The sequence below is a fragment of the Enoplosus armatus genome, chromosome 9 (genome assembly GCF_043641665.1).
Source record: "Enoplosus armatus isolate fEnoArm2 chromosome 9, fEnoArm2.hap1, whole genome shotgun sequence".
Lineage (NCBI taxonomy): Eukaryota > Metazoa > Chordata > Actinopteri > Centrarchiformes > Enoplosidae > Enoplosus > Enoplosus armatus.
The window spans coordinates 1,737,526-1,754,203 of record NC_092188.1 but is presented as its reverse complement, the minus strand read 5'-3'; the positions used below and the strand labels follow the sequence as shown (position 1 = coordinate 1,754,203).

At 41.2% G+C, this 16,678-nt stretch overlaps 2 protein-coding genes across 3 annotated transcripts in view; both read left to right on the top strand.

The window, feature by feature from the left end:
- cfap418 (cilia and flagella associated protein 418) overlaps positions 1 to 6,701 on the top strand; it is a 7,202-nt gene extending 501 nt beyond the window's left edge. Inside the window, exons 2-8 of one of the 2 annotated variants that reach the window (XR_011597541.1) lie at positions 429 to 531; positions 1,055 to 1,119; positions 1,506 to 1,571; positions 1,834 to 1,929; positions 4,808 to 5,735; positions 5,954 to 6,027; positions 6,668 to 6,701. Coding sequence is in view for 1 of the 2 variants with exons in the window: in XM_070912561.1 (XP_070768662.1) it covers positions 429 to 531; positions 1,055 to 1,119; positions 1,506 to 1,571; positions 1,834 to 1,929; positions 4,808 to 4,967 (490 nt within the window). In the remaining variant the exon portion in view is untranslated. Of the gene's footprint in view, positions 1 to 428; positions 532 to 1,054; positions 1,120 to 1,505; positions 1,572 to 1,833; positions 1,930 to 4,807; positions 5,751 to 5,953; positions 6,028 to 6,667 lie in introns of those variants that run through there. The other variant, XM_070912561.1, reaches the window with a different exon arrangement.
- Positions 6,702 to 9,497: 2,796 nt separating this feature from the next.
- On the top strand, positions 9,498 to 15,936 carry wdr73 (WD repeat domain 73). The gene is made up of 8 exons (XM_070912160.1): positions 9,498 to 9,577; positions 10,482 to 10,549; positions 10,946 to 11,031; positions 11,137 to 11,225; positions 11,808 to 11,875; positions 12,812 to 12,970; positions 13,174 to 13,548; positions 14,471 to 15,936. Exons 1-8 carry the CDS (start codon positions 9,519 to 9,521, stop codon positions 14,707 to 14,709), a joined length of 1,143 nt encoding a protein of 380 aa, XP_070768261.1. The 5' UTR covers positions 9,498 to 9,518; the 3' UTR covers positions 14,710 to 15,936.
- The last annotated feature ends 742 nt before the right edge of the window (positions 15,937 to 16,678 follow it).

Below are 16,678 nucleotides of genomic sequence, written 5' to 3'. Positions count from 1 at the left end.
TCTTGTGGATAAATATTTTCTGAAAGCAGCTTTAGTTAGTAGTAATCCCCAAAACGAGGACTGATTTTAGAAATACTAATGTCATGAGAACAAGAACCAACACACCCTGTAAAAAAAATCATCTTGGCACCAAAACAAAATATGATTTTGCATATTTAATCCCCTACCTGAGGCTCCTAGCTACCAGGACTAAAATAATGGAGAAATACTGTATCTTTAATTCGTTTATTAAATTGATATTGAGTAAAAAATACTGGAATCAGCCTATGTAATATCCAGTAAAGGTTTCTAAAACCCCCACAGAAAAATATTGCCTGCCCAAAACATTGATGAATCATAACCATTGAGGTTTGCTGTTTGTCACTATCTGCCCGTACAGCGACTACAACGCAGACTCTTAATTCATGACTTTGTTTCCTCTGATTTAGTGCCACAAAACCTAAGCAGCCGATAAGCAGCGTCACTGAGGATATTGACGCCCTTCTGGAGGAATTACTGGAGGAAGACTACAGCGATTCCCCTCAACTAAAGGTGAACATGTACTTGTACTACAAAAAGATGAAAAAATACCCGCACACTGCCATCACCTTCACAATTTTATTTTTTCCACATGGACATGACAAATTTTCAACCACAAATGGTCTTCGTCAGATAAAACTTAGGGTGTCTGCACATGTGTGTGAGTGCTGGGAAGAAGAGCTGAGTCAAAGAAACATGTCTGTTACTGCCACCTGTTGATCAGGAATAATGTGACACCATTGAAACTAATTCTGCCATCGAAGTAAATGTAGGGGGCTAAAACAAAAAGACAGTACTTCTGAAATTTAGTAGATTAATGTATAAAACTGTGCCAGTGTCGCAGAGTTGTACTTGATTTACCTTCCACCTCTGGCTTCCCTGCCAAACATTATTATCATGCAGCTGCCTCATCTCCAAGTCTGTAGCTGTATTATGAAAAACAAACCATAGACAGACACCTGGATTTGCAAATGTGATTAAATCCATATGAATCTGTAATCTGGTCTGTAATTTGCTGCTTTTCCTTTCATTTCAGACTGAACAGTTTCCTAAAGGAACACAAGTGGAGAAGAAGCTGCCGTCTCAGTCTGGAGGGAGAAAGTAAGTCAATTAGTTCATTCTGAATAAAAACTAACAGGTGGGAATAATAATTACAGGGTATATAAGCAGAGGCAGAAAATTAACTCTGCCATTTTGAAAAATTTAGTTTTAGCTTTGTTTGTTTGTTCCGCTAAATCAAATCCAGATCCAGTTGCCTTTGACTTAGCACATAAAGAAATGTTCCGCCAAATGTTTGGTGTAAAATACCAATCAGTAACTTTCCTTGGTCAGCTTGAAGGTCACACTTTAGAACGTTGGCAAGCAAATAAAAAAGGCACGTCTCTTCAGTCTGTGTTTATGTGTTCGGTTGGCTCTTTAGTTTTTCTTAAATTTGAATACTGTTTTTTTTGCTTGGAGACGATCTGCACTGTTTGTTATGCATCCAGGTGCTGTCCTGTTTTCGTTGGCGGGAGCTCCGTCACAAATGGTGTCGGAACAGCCACATCCAAGAGGTGTGAAAAAATAATTTCATGCTGCGAGCGTCTGTCGCATCTCGTCTGTTTTTGGTTTATAATGATACAGGACTCTGGTATGGATTATTTCTCTGAGACTTACCAAGTTATCCCCAAACATACTTGTATTAATTTAAATCAGTTACACCCAGGTAGCACCTTTAATGTATTAATGACATACTGATGAGTAATTACTGTATTGCTGTATTTCTTGCCTAGTTTTAATACACACTTCTGTAAATAATAATGACTGTATCGACAGGTCATGTGACCAGTTGAGGTGTACATCCTGTGACTTCCGGGTGCTGATGTTTGATGACTGTGAGTGGGACTCGTCCTGTGATTACCTGTTCCTCAGGTGAGTCTGCAGACACACCACTTTCCAACAACATGGATCTTTGTCATTACATTTAACTTTCTTCTTTTTGTTATTGCGCATGCAGCAAATGTGTCACGCCAGTAGTTCACAGCCACACATGATACCACACATTACTCTTTACATTAGTCTTGCAACTTTTTGATTGTATTTGTTTTTGCATTTTAAAAACGAGGTCTTTTCAATGAGAGCTCCTGTCACTTCTCTAACTGTAGAGGAGATATTGTGTAATTGCTTGTATTGTACACTCAGCCACACAGCCAGCGAGCGGAGATAAAGACGTGTGCTCAGGTAACATCTGTCTTCCAGGAACTGCAGCGTTCTTTCTCTCTGTTTCTACCCAGAAAGATGCTTTTGTTGTTTGCTGAGGTTCTCAGCTCTTTGTTGTCAGCTCAGTCGGTCAAAACTCAGTGGTTTGAATGGGGCCACTGCGTCGATGCAGCAGATAAGTCACAGGTCTGTTCCCAGTCTGAATCCCAGCTAACCCGGCTCAGCAACATGATGCAGCATCATCTAAAAAGGTGCTGTATTGGCCAATCAAATAGGCGCCCTGTTTATTTACTGTTTACCTCACATTCATTATGATGAAACATAAAAAGACTGCAGAGTTGTAGAATAGTTATAAATATAGTTGTAAAATATTATAGTATTATAAACCAGCATAGAGTAAAGGGAGTTTTGTGACCTTTTTTTCACATTCAGGTTCGTTTTGTTGTTTTTCTTCCACATTCCCGACAAACCACATCAGAGCTGTTAACTTTCTTGTACCCGGTGGGAACAACTCTGCATCTGCAGGCAAGGAGTAAAAACACTAGCAGAGGCATGATCAAGTCCAGTGAAATCCCACAATCTGAAACACGTGAATAAGTGTAAGTATAATGTATAACGAAGGCTTTCTCTTCAGCCTGATGCAGACCCATAGACACATTATGACATTATGTTAGAATCAATCTGCTGCTGCTTAGCCAAACTACAATAACCAACTTCCTGTTGGTTTCACCTCTGCGCCCCCCTGTAACTGGTTTTCCCTAATGACTACACTGTTTGTGTAAATATTGAGTATTAGTTCTCCATCTTGCTCAGCACTCATCCTCACAGTGTGACGCCCTCCCTTGGATTTGAGTTTCTGTAGGTGGCGCTCTTGTCTTTGTCTGTTTACAGGCAGGAGCTGCCAGAGTTTCAGAAAACAAAAAGAAAAGCTTTCATGAGGCGGATAGTAGCTGAATCAGTGGTGTGTTAGAGTCATCAGCAAATCCGAGACTTATTTATCTTTTTAATTTTTAAGATGTTTTTTCTTTAAAAATGTTTTAAATAAATATAATAAACCACTTTATTCACAATAGTACATTCCTGTTAGACAATCCTCTGTGAGCTGTTGGAGAATAATCAGCGTGGTTGGTTTTAATCGTATCTCGTGATCCTGGTGCCAACATAATATAATACCTGACTTTTGGTACCAATATCAAAATGATTATATACTGTTTTTATACCTTAGCTTCTGAGTTCTTCTACAAAAGTCATTTTTAGACTAACGACAAAGTATTTTGCTTTTGTCCTTTGGTCAGGACTTACAAAGTGTTGAGGTTCAGTCATTTAAGGAAATGTTAGAATTAGGTGTCCATAATTAAATTCCTATAAAACCATCCGGAGATTATGTGTTGACACCACACAGATCACATCATGGCTTTCATTTCATATTAAACAGTGATAACGGTGCCATTTTGTGTTCACGTGCAGCAGCAGGAGGGACAGACTAATTCCTGGTGACACCGCGTCGCTTGTTACAGTAACGTCGACTGACAGAAACGCTCGAGTGATGCAGGTGTGTGTAGGCGGGACGAGAGTCTGACTGAACACTGGGACTGTGACAGTAACCGACGTCACGTCAGAGGTTAGCTGGAGTTTAACGTTCACTTAGTTTATTTGAAAACAGGCGAGGCGGGCGTGGCGTGTCGCTGGAATAACTTTTTCACCCTCTGATTAATTCTACATTTAGAGAGACATAAATGAAGATTAAAAACTGTGAAACTAAAAAAGTAATGAGCTGATCAGTCAGATGTTTTGTTTTCAGGCCGTTTCTCTGTCCCAAGTGGTCAAAGATATCTTTAAATGAGGATTGGCAATGTGCTTTTTAAGGATTTTGATTTGTGTTGTCTGTTATTAGATTTGTCAGTTGGATGCGAGGTGTAACCTGGAGTGGTTTGCTTGGGAGAGACTGGATCACTAAAAATAAACAGAGACAGAAAAGAAAATCTAGAAAGTCAAAATTGTGTGCAGGAACAGTCACATTAGCTGTCAGTACGTCACACACACACACACACAGCATAAAACCTCCAAGTGTGTCATTTACTTTCAGTGTGAGTTTGTGAGTTGAGAGCACTCAGGAACACTCAGGATGATGAGTTTGTCCTTCATCACCCAAGACCCCTCAGTCCTCCAGAGCTTTGACCGAGCGGCAGCGAAAGCTGAAATTAGAGACGTGTGTGTTTTCTGGTTCGGCCTTCAAACCACAAATGTTGTTGACATGAATGTTATTTTACTTTTTGAATGACCTTCTCTCAGATTTTTAAAGTGTTGACGCTGATCGACGTCCAGGTGTTTTCAGCCTGTAACTTCATATCCAAAGTGAGACATTAAAAGTAATTATAAACATATGTGAATTTCTAATTGCTCCTATACTTGTTGATGGTGTAGTTAATATGTAGCTGCTCAGAGCTCCAGAGAGGAAATGGATGGCTCAGCAGTAATCTGAAATGGAAAGATGACTTTGCGGCTGCAGAGTCGGAGCGCTGAGGAGCTGCCTGCAGGGCTGCAGCTGAGGAGGTCAGCGATCATCTGACCTCCACGTCTCTCTGTGTAGGAACAACATGCCGGACCGCCAGAAGCTCAGAGCCAAGCTGAAGAAGAGGAGAGGTTTACGGGCGTACGCCTGCCAGTGCAGCTGGTTCTCCACGCTGGAGCCGACGGACCTCGGGGGCCGAGCTCAGCTCCGATGGGTCTGTGGAAAACACCAGGACTGATGGCGACCGCTCGCTGCTGCCGGGCGGCTGCTGAAAACGACTCCGGCCAACAGAAATGTTACGGACAGACAAACCGCTGCTCTTTTCTCTCCTTATTCGTCTGTGTAGCTGGTTTCTGTCTCTTCCTCTATTCATCCATCCACTTCAGAAAGACGTGAGAAACAGCTTCATGATGGTGGGATCTGCTTTTAACTCTACACGTTATTTCTAACATCTTTATTGTCCCCAGTTTGATTTTCAGCCTCACAAGACTTTAAATGATCAAAGCTGATGTGTTAAAGGGTTAAACATAAACGTTCATCCATGAAACATGATGTTATCTGTGTAGCTGGAGAGGAACCACACAGCAGCTCAAAGAACAGCAAATATGAGGACGCGTCGTGTAATATCCACATAATGTCACTTTCTTTGAAATGTCAAACAGCTGGACCAGCAGAGAGCAGCTCTGCAGTGTTCTGCAGTAAAAGTAGGAGACACACCTGCAGCTCACTCATGTTTTCTCCACGTTTTTCTTCCCTTTGAGTCACTGGAATCATTTTCTTGTTGCAACCTTGGTTACTATAAACTGCAGTGGTCATCGTCTTCCTGCTGCGGCTGTAAAATCTGGTTCCATCTATCTGTGTTTGGTGGAAATATCTGGTTGTTTAGCTGCTAAATGTTCACCAGCTGGTCTCTAACTGTCCTGCGGCTTCATCAGCGCTCGTTTGATGAAGAGAGAACCAAAGTAAACAACTCAACTCATTCCACATGATGACAGATATATTTAATGTAAGTGCAGCTTTAATGATGAAACACAAATTTTAGATTCTGAAATAAATATTTGATGTTTTCATTGTTGAACTTTTTATTACCGTGTAGTTAGTTTGATGCAAATCTGTTTTATTATTTGATCTGATATTAAAACTGTTTGTTCTTTAATGTCATCTGTGTTCTCAGTCTGTATTTTATAAATGACACATGAAAGCTGTTGATGTTGTGACCCGCAGATATGCAGCGACAGTGTTTGATGACAGTCTGACGTCCAGCCACGAACCTGAAGCTGCAGCTGTGTAATTGTTCAGTGAGTGATGAGATGATGAGGGCTGCGTTACCTGGCTCTCTGCTGAGGGCCGATTTACAAACCTCATAAATCCCTTGGTGGTGATTTTCAGAAGTGAAGGTTTGAGGTGAACCACTGATTTATTTCAAAATGTTCTGGATCATTTCACAAACTCACAGGCCTGAACCAGCCACATTTTTCTTTCCGAAACATACAGCTTGAAGGATAAATCTGGTGTTATTCTATATTTTTCTTGTCAACAAATCTCTCAGTCCTGTCTCACTTCCTGTCTGTGGCTCTCAGCCCATCGGTTCCTCCTGAAGACGTCACTCTTTAAAAACTCCACAAATATGCAGCTTCATGTTTAAAAAGGCTCAGTCATTTCCTCCAACAGCTGTAGTTTTTAATCAAACTAACAGGAGGAAATACTGCATTTGCTGGGGACTATTTTCAGCGGCGAATTAATCCACATCTGGTGCTCTAGTTCTTTGTTTGTTTGTTTGTTTAGATACATTTATATTTGGGATTTGTTGACGTGAAGAAAAGTATAAACTATCACCAGACTTGTCCTGTAACAGTGAACACTGTTAAAATGAAAAACCTAATCAATTCTTTTCAAACTTTCACACGTTCTTTGTCCTCTTTCTGTTTGTTTCCACAGAATCTAATATACAGAAGAGACACGACGATATAGAAACAGGATCAAATCAATATATGCTTTATAAGCTGCTGTAAGTTCCCCCTGATTGTGTTGTGACTTCATGTCACAGAGGAAATGTCAGAGCTCATATTGGCTCTTATATAATATGAATAATACATGTACTGGGGACAGACTTCAGTATTCAAACTGCTTTGACTGTTTATTTATTTATTATTAAACACGAGTTAACTGGATACAAGTGTTTTAGATGAAGATGGATAATTTAAAAAATGACTCAAAATAATAATTTTGTACTATAAGTACTTCACATTTGTACTTACTAAATATACTTAGTTACATTCCACCACTGAGCTGCAGTACTGTTACTGTTGATAGTACTTTCTTCTGCAGTAGAAAACAGATATATAAACAAACACTGATCAAAGTCACTGCAGCCTCTCACCACACGCCGAGCTCTCACTGTTGGCTCTCTCTTCTGTTGTGGCAGAAGTGATTAGTACCCGCTGGGATCCTGCAGACGCTCACTTCTGGCTCGTCCAATCGACAATTATCATATCTGAGGGAAACGTGGGTTTTCTTCCTGCTGCGAGTGAAACAACAGCAGAGAGGATGTGAAACACTCTGTTGCTCTGTTGGATCGGCTCGGAGAGAGATGATGGTTTATATCTGATAACTTGTTGAGTGTGTGTGTGTGTGTGTGTGTGTGTGTGTGTGTGTGTGTGTGTGTGTGTGTGTGTGTGTGTGTGTGTGTGTGTGTGTGTGTGTGTGTGTGTGTGTGTGTGTGTGTGTGTGTGTGTGAGATCTGGCAGCCTTGAGTGTTTGTTGACTCTTCAGTTCAGCCTGCTGCTGTTAAAATACACCGACACAAAAGCCTGAAAATCTGAGTTTGACTCTGCGTCCTTCCTGCTTTTATTTCTGGGTGTAAAAGTGTGAAATGAACTCAGTGATACGGGAGATTCTCCTCAGGTTGTCCGTCAGCAGCAGATCCTGCAGATGTCGGTCAGCCCGTCACGTCTGTGGTGACCTCCTGATCTTTCCTTTGGCCACAATCAGGAAAACGTTTCCTCTTTAACTCTAGAAATACCACAAAGTACAAGTCCTGTTCTCAGAGGATGAACCCTTCAATCACTCCCCTTTCCTCTAGCGCCTCCTTCAGGACAAACGGTTCGTTTTGTGTCTCTCTACATGATGAAGATGAACCGAGTCTTCGGTATATTGCTTGCGTTGTGTTCAGACCAACGTCAGAAGCTCCTTCATCTCATTACAGTGAGATCAAAACACATCCAGAGAGGATTTATAATGTGAGCGGCTTCTTTCTCACCTGCTGAAATGATCGATGATGACTTTACAGAGCCGGATTTCCTACGACAGCAGCTCATTACGCAGCCAGCTCCTTCATTTTTATCAAACAGACTTCTTTTTTTTTGCTCATTTTGATGTAAAAGAGGAACCAACATTTCTTGCTTTCCTCTGAAGTCGCTGTGACGGCCTTGAGCTTTAAGTTGAGAATTGTAAAGAACTTGTACTGAAGTACTTCCAGTTCCTGCTACTTTATACTTGTACTCTACATGACCATCCTGAAATACTTTTGGTCCTTTAAGTACATTTTGATGCTAATACTTATGTACTTTTACTTACGTAAGATTAAGTATTTTTACACTGTGGTATTGCTACTTTTACTTACTTGTCAAGATCTAATGACAGTGAAAGTGTTTTTTATAAAAGTGACCTACAGCAGCGTTAAGTTACAGTGTGTAATAACTGAAGACGCTGAAGCCAGAGAGCCCGACTCATCAATAAGTCCTTTTTAACTATGAACCTGCTGCTGATGAGCTTATTTAATGCAACACAACATACATGTTTACAAGTGACTCAGAGCTGCATTCTGTTTCTGCCTCCGAGAAGAAGAGCGATGGACCGAGAGAGGAGGACAGAGTGACAGAAGAGTGACTCAGTCTCTCTCCTGTCAGACAGCAGGACGAACAGAACGACAGGGCTGCTGAGGAGGAGGAGGAGGACGAGGAGGAGGAAGAGGAGGACAACAGCCGGAGCGATGGAGTCCTGCACACCAGAGTCATCCTGTCTGTCCGGGAGGAAACCCATGAACATCAAGGTCATTTTAAAAAAATCACACCAGCAGTTTTTAGATTTCAGGTTCACTTCATGACACTATTACAAGTACAGGACAACACGCTCTGTGAAGCAGACAGAAACATTCCTGCTTGTTTGTCTTCAGTTAATTAAACGTCTTCAGTGTGTCTGTCTTGTAACACAGTATTTCTACATTGTTGTGTTGCTACTTTTACATCTGAATACTTCTTCCAACACTGTTAATTTGTTTGCAAACTCTACTACTGTGTTTTGGTCTTTACACCATGAGAACCAAGTATCTGTACTCTATATTCATGATGTAATTTAAATTATAGATATGCCACTGGGTAGCTTAATCAATACCAATGCATCATAATTTATTAGTTTATTTATATTGCATTAATAATCTGAATCTGCAAAGTAATTAAAGCTCTCAAATAAATGTAATGCAGTACAACGTGCAATACTTGCCTCTGAGATGTAGCGTAGAAGTATAAAGTAGCAGAAAGTAGAAATACTCAAGTAAAGTACAAGTACCTCAAAAGTGTCGTTAATTACAGTACTTGAGTAAATGCACTTAGTTACACTCCACCGCTGACTGAGTGTAGATTGATCCAATAGATTGATTGATCCCGACAGTAGAAACGGTAGTACCGCCTGTCCAGCAGGGGGCGCTGTAACGTTGTCCAGCAGAATGAGACGTGAAGGAAGTGAAGCAGCGGCGGACTGACGGCTGCAGTAACGCGAGGTGACGGCTGAGATGGAGGAAACAGAGTTTGATGATATCTTAGATGACTGGTTTATCGAGTCCCTGAGAACGTGAGAAATGTTTTCTCTTTGTTTAGACGATTAATGTTCATGTTAGCTTCTAGCTAGAAGCTTCATTCATTCAGCAGCGCTGCTAGCTGGCCCTGCATCGTGAACTCCGCTTAAACGTCATTAAGTTTTATTTCCCCTTACTTACCTGCAAGTTTACGTTCCTTTCATATAATATCACAAGCCATTTCCTGCACCTAATTCAGCCCGTTTTCAATTCGGCTTGCACTTACTACACTTAGCAGCCCCTGTTAAACTTAAAGGTCAAGTTTAAGAAGTGATCACCTTAATTTACTCCATTTTCTCATTTGAAAATCGCGGGATGCCACCAGTCAACACCCATGTAGCACTGTGTGAATTCTGTTCAAGAAACGTATGCTCGGTGAACCATATTCATGCCGAATTGAATAGTGGCCTCTAATGATTAAAACATGTAAGTTATATTTTATAGCTAAGGTATGACTGCTTAGCTTTCAGATAGGAAATATTAAATATTCAACTTTTCTGAAAGAGGTCTGGTGTCCAAGTACAGAATAAAAGAAGATGCAAGCAAAAATGTGAACATAACTTCACTAATGAGTGAATAACACTACCACATCTCTGTAGAAATATTATTGTAATGTTATAATGTGATTTTACATTCCAGAGAGGCTGTGGAGTAAAATACTACGTTCAGATATTATCTTAAGGTTAATGGCTTACCTGTCTTTTCTTCTTGAATCTTTGTCACAGTGTTCATGAACCGTCTTCTCTTCTACTCCAACACACCACAGTCCTGCTGCTGCAGCTTAGACATTGAAACAGGATGTTGATGATGTGTCACTTGGTTTTACGGTAACCTTCCTGTACTGTGTCTGTGATTCGGGTCCTGACCTTGATCTGTTCAGTCGTCTGGTTTCTTGTTCAGGTACAAAGATCTTCACGTGTATCAGCTGGAACATCCCACCCAGGTCATCGAGTGGACGTCAGGGAAGAGTGAGTTCATATATTTCATCATAACAATCATCATCATCATCATCTGAAAATGTTATATTCCAAATGGGTCTGACTGCAAATTTAGCTGGCCAATAATAATATGTATCTATAGCAGAAGGAGAGGAGACAAAACATGACTAACAACTTACTTACAACCCAAAACAACACTTACTGTCAAGACACACTAATAAGGAACCGCTTTAGAAGACGGACCCCCAACAGACCCGTGCTTCATCCCCTCTGAGAAACTGAGTGACATTCACACAAAACATCAACAGGAGACCACGATGAGAGACGTGCCCACAGTGCAGCTCTTCAGCTCTTCAGCTCTTCACTGACAAAACAAGGACAAAGCTCGGGATGGTTTGAATGAACTTTGGTTTGTTGTGTTTACAGCCGTGTGTGTCGCAGGATGCACTTCGTCTAAAAACGAACTTTTGGAGCTGCGTTTGCCTCTGAAACTCTTCGCTGATGAAAATAAGGTAACACATGAAGTACTACAAACTCTGGGCTTTATTTTTATACACACAACATCCAGACGTTCAGCCTCTGCTGTGTGTGTGTGTGTGTGTGTGTGTTGTGTTCAGGGTCTCTGTGCAGAAAGGGATTTCAAAGTAGTCAACGGAGGTTTCACAGACGGCCCTGTTCGCTGCCTCAGACACGTCCCGGGAACAAGGTGAGTCTCAACTGGAACAAACTGGTGTTGTGTTAGTTTTTTTGTCTCTCAGTTTACGATTAAAGGCACGTATAAAAACATGAATCCTTCATTCAGTTATTCTCAACAGTTTGCTGCCTGGATTATTAATTATCAAATATTTTCTCAATTAAACATTGAATCAATAAAATGCCAAAAACCATGACAATGCTCACTTATTCAAAGTATTAAATCTAATTTGAAGTTGTTGTAGAAAATGTGTCATATGTTTTGATTGGCGACTAATTAAACATTCAGCAGTCTTTCAGATCGCAGTGACGACGTTAGACGTTATTTTATGATATTCTGTATTTTTTGAGTTAAAGAGGACCTGATGAAACTGAAAAACTTTAACTTTTGCATGTTTAACTTTTTATTATAATTTCAAGATTTGAAACCACGTTTTCAGACATTTTAAGCTGTAAATGTCTTCAGTAGAAGTAATTCTGATGTAATATTTTTAGTGTATTTATACCGTTTGATTTATTGCATGCGAGTCAGTGTAGAGCCTTCGTATCAACAGTCGAATGAATATTGAAATTAATTTATGTCCTGTTGTTGCAGGAGTGTCGTTACCAACGACGGGCTGACCTCAGACCTGCAGGTGTGGGACCTCGGAGGAGACGACAGCGGTGAGTTTCATCAGTTCAGTTTTATTTATACAGCAACAAATCACAACAGAAGTTTACATACAGAGCAGGTATAGACCGACTCTTTACAATGTTATTTAAACATTACATGAAACACAAGTATGAAACCATGAGGAGCCACAGGTCATCAGTGCTGGCCCCCTTTAACTCGACGGGTCGCACTGTGACTGCAGTAATCCGACTACAGTTATACTTTCTACTTTCTGACAGATACTTGTATTTTATGAAAGACTCTTATCTTTGATCGGTTCAGTTCTGGAGAATATTAACCAGATTAAATGATATATATCTTTTTACCCTCAGTAGTGTCTGCAGGTATTCCTCAGATGAGTTTATCAACATTTTTATTAACTCACATCTTCTCTTGTCTGGACGACAAGTTCAAAGAGACTTTAGTGAGAAAATCAACAGTAACAGTAAAGAGAACAAAACTCTGGTTTTGAAAAGTCACCTGAGGAAACGACACCGTTGGTTTTTGATTTGTAGTTCCTGTCTGAGTTTTCAGCCTCCACCAAAACACAATGGACGTTGAATGGAATTTAGTTTTGTGCTCACTGGGTTGAAAAATGACATTTAAAACATTTAACAGCTGCATTTTCGTTCCACAAACTTATTATGAATAATTCACAGAACTCTGTCAGTTCTTTTCAAGTCTCTGAAAACTGTTGACGTCAAACAACCTTTCCTTCCACCTTCTTTTTTTTATTAAAGAAACAGACCATGTCAGGAGAGCAGAGGGACAGACATGTAGTCTAATTAAATACACTCTTCTAACACTGCTGCAGCAGCATTTACACACACAAGACATGTCGACTGGATTTATAAAGTCTCATTTCTTTCAGCCTTTGTGTTTTAAGTGACTGGAGTTGATTCTAAAATGTGATTGGTTGTCTGCTGCGTCTCATCATCCAATGACAGATGTGATCAGAAGAACAGGAAGTATTGAGGGGAGCAGGAGCGTCTCAGGGGGAGGCAGCAGGATCGCAGCTCGACTCTCGTCACAAGTCCTCCATGGAGCTCAGAGCAGCGACGTCCGGCTGACTCAGCTGACCTCAGGACAGACGTTATATAAACTAGGTAACTCTGAGGTCTGTGCTGAACAGTTCTAGCTGTAATTTATCTTCATGCTCAGTTATAAACACGCATTTCATCACTGGGTTTGTTTTGAGATCAAAAACCTGGTTTCTAACTGGCTCCGTTTGCTCCTCAGATTCAGACTGATGTTCTAGTTGCAGGACCATTTGTGATGCGATGACTTACGAGTTCTTTGGTCCCAACAGAGACCGACTCAGCAGATCCTCTCAGTTCTTTACATTTTGTGAGCGACGCCGTCTTCCTCGCCGGCTGCTGCGACGGGAACGTTTACATCGCCGACACTCGGACGCGTGCCGCCCCTCGGCTCTCGCCTCCACCTGCGTCTTCAGGTGAACCCGTCCTCTGGTGGACAGACGCCTCCGCAGGTCCATCCTCTTTGGATCCGTCCAGCTGCAGGCTCGTCAGAGTCTCCTCGTCCGGACGGGCGGCGATCTCAGACCTGAGGAACCTGGGAGGAGCTGTGATTCAGGCTCAGCTGGACGTCCAAACGCGTCGCTGCGACCCGGACGATGTCAGAGTGTCGTGGGCTCCAGCGCTGGCAGACTGTATCGCAGTGTCGGGTTAGTTTACAGCTTCATTTAAAGAAATACTTTCCTGCTGAGAGGTAGAAGAGAAGATCAATGGCACTCCCTCATCTGTCTGTTAAATGTAAAATTACAGCCAGTTAGCTTAGCATAAAGACAGCTAGCCTGGCTCTGTCCAAAGGTCCTAACATCTGCCCACCAGCTCCTCTGAAACTCAATAATCAACATGTCTGTTAAATAAACACGAGAGTGGCATCAATCTTCTCTTTTAACTCTCGTAAGAAAGAGTAAGTGCATTTGAACTATTCCTAAAAAAAAATAAATAATAATAATAACAATAAATTTCTATCTGGATCGATAGAGAAAACTACAGTTTTAGGTTTTTTGTATTTGTAGATGATGAACTACAACTGCAGGTGTTCCTGGTCCCCTGAGGATAATAAACCCTCTTGACCCTGTGACCTTCCCTCTGACGCCACCCTCAGGACAAACTTTACATGTACAAATTGAACAATAAAGAATTCCGACATCGTAGCCTTTAGAGGCTTAGAGTTAGTCGACCGCTACGTGATTAAAATGAGAAGGACGTAAACAGTTTACACTTCCTGCTTCAACTTGACTGTAGTTGTGTTCAGTTTCCCTGTGTGACAAAGGATTATTACCAACATTTCAATATCATGTCACCGTGAGTACAATGTTATATGAACTATAACTAGTAAAACGATGACCAAAACTACAAAAAGTTGTACTTCAACACATCTTTAAACAATGATTCCAGTTTTTGCTGATCTGTTTCAGGGTTTTGTCGAGTTATTTCATGGAAAATTTTCTTTTTGTACAGTACAAAAGAAAATGGGACTCTCACACTGACGATTTCCTCTGAGCAGTAACTTTCCTTTAAGAAGCAGCTTATAAAGATGAAGTAGTAACAGACGGGTGTCCCACCTTCCTCTGGCAGGTTTCAGTGCAGCGGTTCAGATCCACGACACATCAGTCTGGAGGACGGAGCTGCAGGAAGTTCAGCCGCTGTTCGAGCATCGCGGTCATGCAGTTTCATCTCGGTCTGATGACGGCGTCCCCGTCTTCGTCACCTCCCACGTCTGGCATCCAGAGAGGCCGCGGACGCTACTGTCTGCAGCCTCGGACGGCTCCGTCCACGTGTGGGACTGGGTCGACCAATCGGCTGCCAGCTGCTGACGGTCCGACAACAGCGTCGCAGCACTTTCAAAAGCTTCCGGTGTGGATTCCAGTACCGCCTCCATCTTTCATGATGAAAGTGGAATATATAATTACAGAAACAATTCGGGGAAAAATTCACAACAAACATAAATGGAGCAACATGTGGAACTTTTCTGTGCCCAAGAAACAATTTCACATCAAAATTACAAAGCTGAATTGACACAAGATTAGATGAGAGAACGTTAGGAGACATAAACAGAACTGTATTAAATCAGATGAATTAAAGTCACAGCTGTTCCTGGAAACTCCTCATTTAAATACAAATGAAGTCAGAGAGTCGAGACCACAGGAAGTTCACTCAAAACGTCGTTCCTCTTAGTGGTTTCGAGCTGATAGTTTAGATTGTATGTGCTGAGGTAATTCAGATTTTTTATGAGATATATTTGGACATAAGTCGGTAGTGGTGACGACATGTTTGGCCGTGCTGGTTAAATAGATTGCAGGCAGGATGAGAGGACAAAGACACTACAGACCCTTTTGGAAATCGGATTCAGTGGTGTTTTGTGTGTTGAATTAAAGTTCAATTAAGTTGCAGTGACATGTTACACATCTTAGACCACTTAGTTCGAGCGACAGCTGCTCTCAGATCTGTGCCTCCACTCCAGTACAAAGGAAGTGAATGGAATTTAGTCAGAAGTAATCAGAAACATGTTGGGAGACAATTTCCCTGCTGGGGACACTGAGCTCACTGGACAGTTCTCATTGGACACCACGTCACGCTAACAAGTCAGATCCAGAGGGCTGCGAATAAGTCCAAACACACTGAAACTATACTATAATAAACTATATAATACTAAAGAAATCAAATACTCATTTCATTTACCGCCGTATCATTTCATATGTTTGTGTACTGACCCGACATGGAGACAACGACTTCTTCTGTAAAAATGACGCCCTTTTTGCTGTTTCAGCACAAAATGAATGGCATCAGCTGTTTTGGAAATTGGGTGACCCTTTAAAATCCTAAAAAACATCTGTGTCGTAACGTGACACATCTGTGATGCAGTGATGCAGTGATGCAGCGATGCAGCGATAACGCTGCAGCCTCTCTGTTCCCACCGAGCCAGTTTTGACTTGTTTGTGTGTCGCATGTAAAGTCAGTTTCAGGTCTGAAGAGGAGATTATTCAGAGGTGATAATGACTGACACACGTTTTAGTTTACAGAAATAAAACATGTGAATCTTTGTTCTTTTGTTTCCTCATCATCAGCCGGTTTCCTCCTCGGACTTGGTTTGTTTGTTTATGTGACAAAGATGGCAGCCAGTGAGTCTCTGTGCTTTAACAAGAATTGTTTGGTAATTTTACTTCTCTCATAACATCTTTGCTGTTTAAAGGCTCGTCTCCGTGTGTAAACTTAACTACAGTGACTGTGTTTAGCTCGGAGTGCTGCCAGAACACAGGTGACCTACACACAGTACTGTCCCTGAATGCATCCTGTGTGGACACAGACTGACGCTGCTGCTTTCACCAGACAAAAAGAAATAGTTTAATTTCAGTTGGTCCAAAAGACTTAAAAACGTCTTCTTGGTGCAAACAAGAAAAAGCCTGATGAAGTCTTCAGTAAAACACGGCGTTCATTAACTTAAAATGTTAAAATGTGTTTTATGACGCAGAGTAGGAGTTGACCTGTTGCAAAACAGCAGTGTCTAGCTTCTGAACTTTTACAATTTGACAAATTACTCAATTTATTTCTCATTATTTTTATAATGGATTAATCATCAAAGTGAAAGAAGCTCTCCTCGTTCATCAACACTTTCTATCAGCGTCTTTTCCCTCCTGACCTCGGCTCCGTTCCAACCTCCAGACATCGACCAGAGGAGCACAAAGTTTAATTATCGAAGCACAATAAACGGCTTCACAGGTATTCTTCACTGGTGCCGTTAGAGGCTTTCACTGGAAGAAGTCAATGACTTTTTCTCTTTGACAG

Bases quoted from the DNA above. Each gene is read 5' to 3' on its own strand.
- wdr73 (XM_070912160.1), top strand. From the start codon at position 9,519: ATGGAGGAAACAGAGTTTGATGATATCTTAGATGACTGGTTTATCGAG. The intron at 11,226-11,807 runs GTGAGTCTCAAC...CTGTTGTTGCAG, and splicing joins AGACACGTCCCGGGAACAAG to GAGTGTCGTTACCAACGACG. The intron at 13,549-14,470 runs GTTAGTTTACAG...TTCCTCTGGCAG, and splicing joins AGACTGTATCGCAGTGTCGG to GTTTCAGTGCAGCGGTTCAG.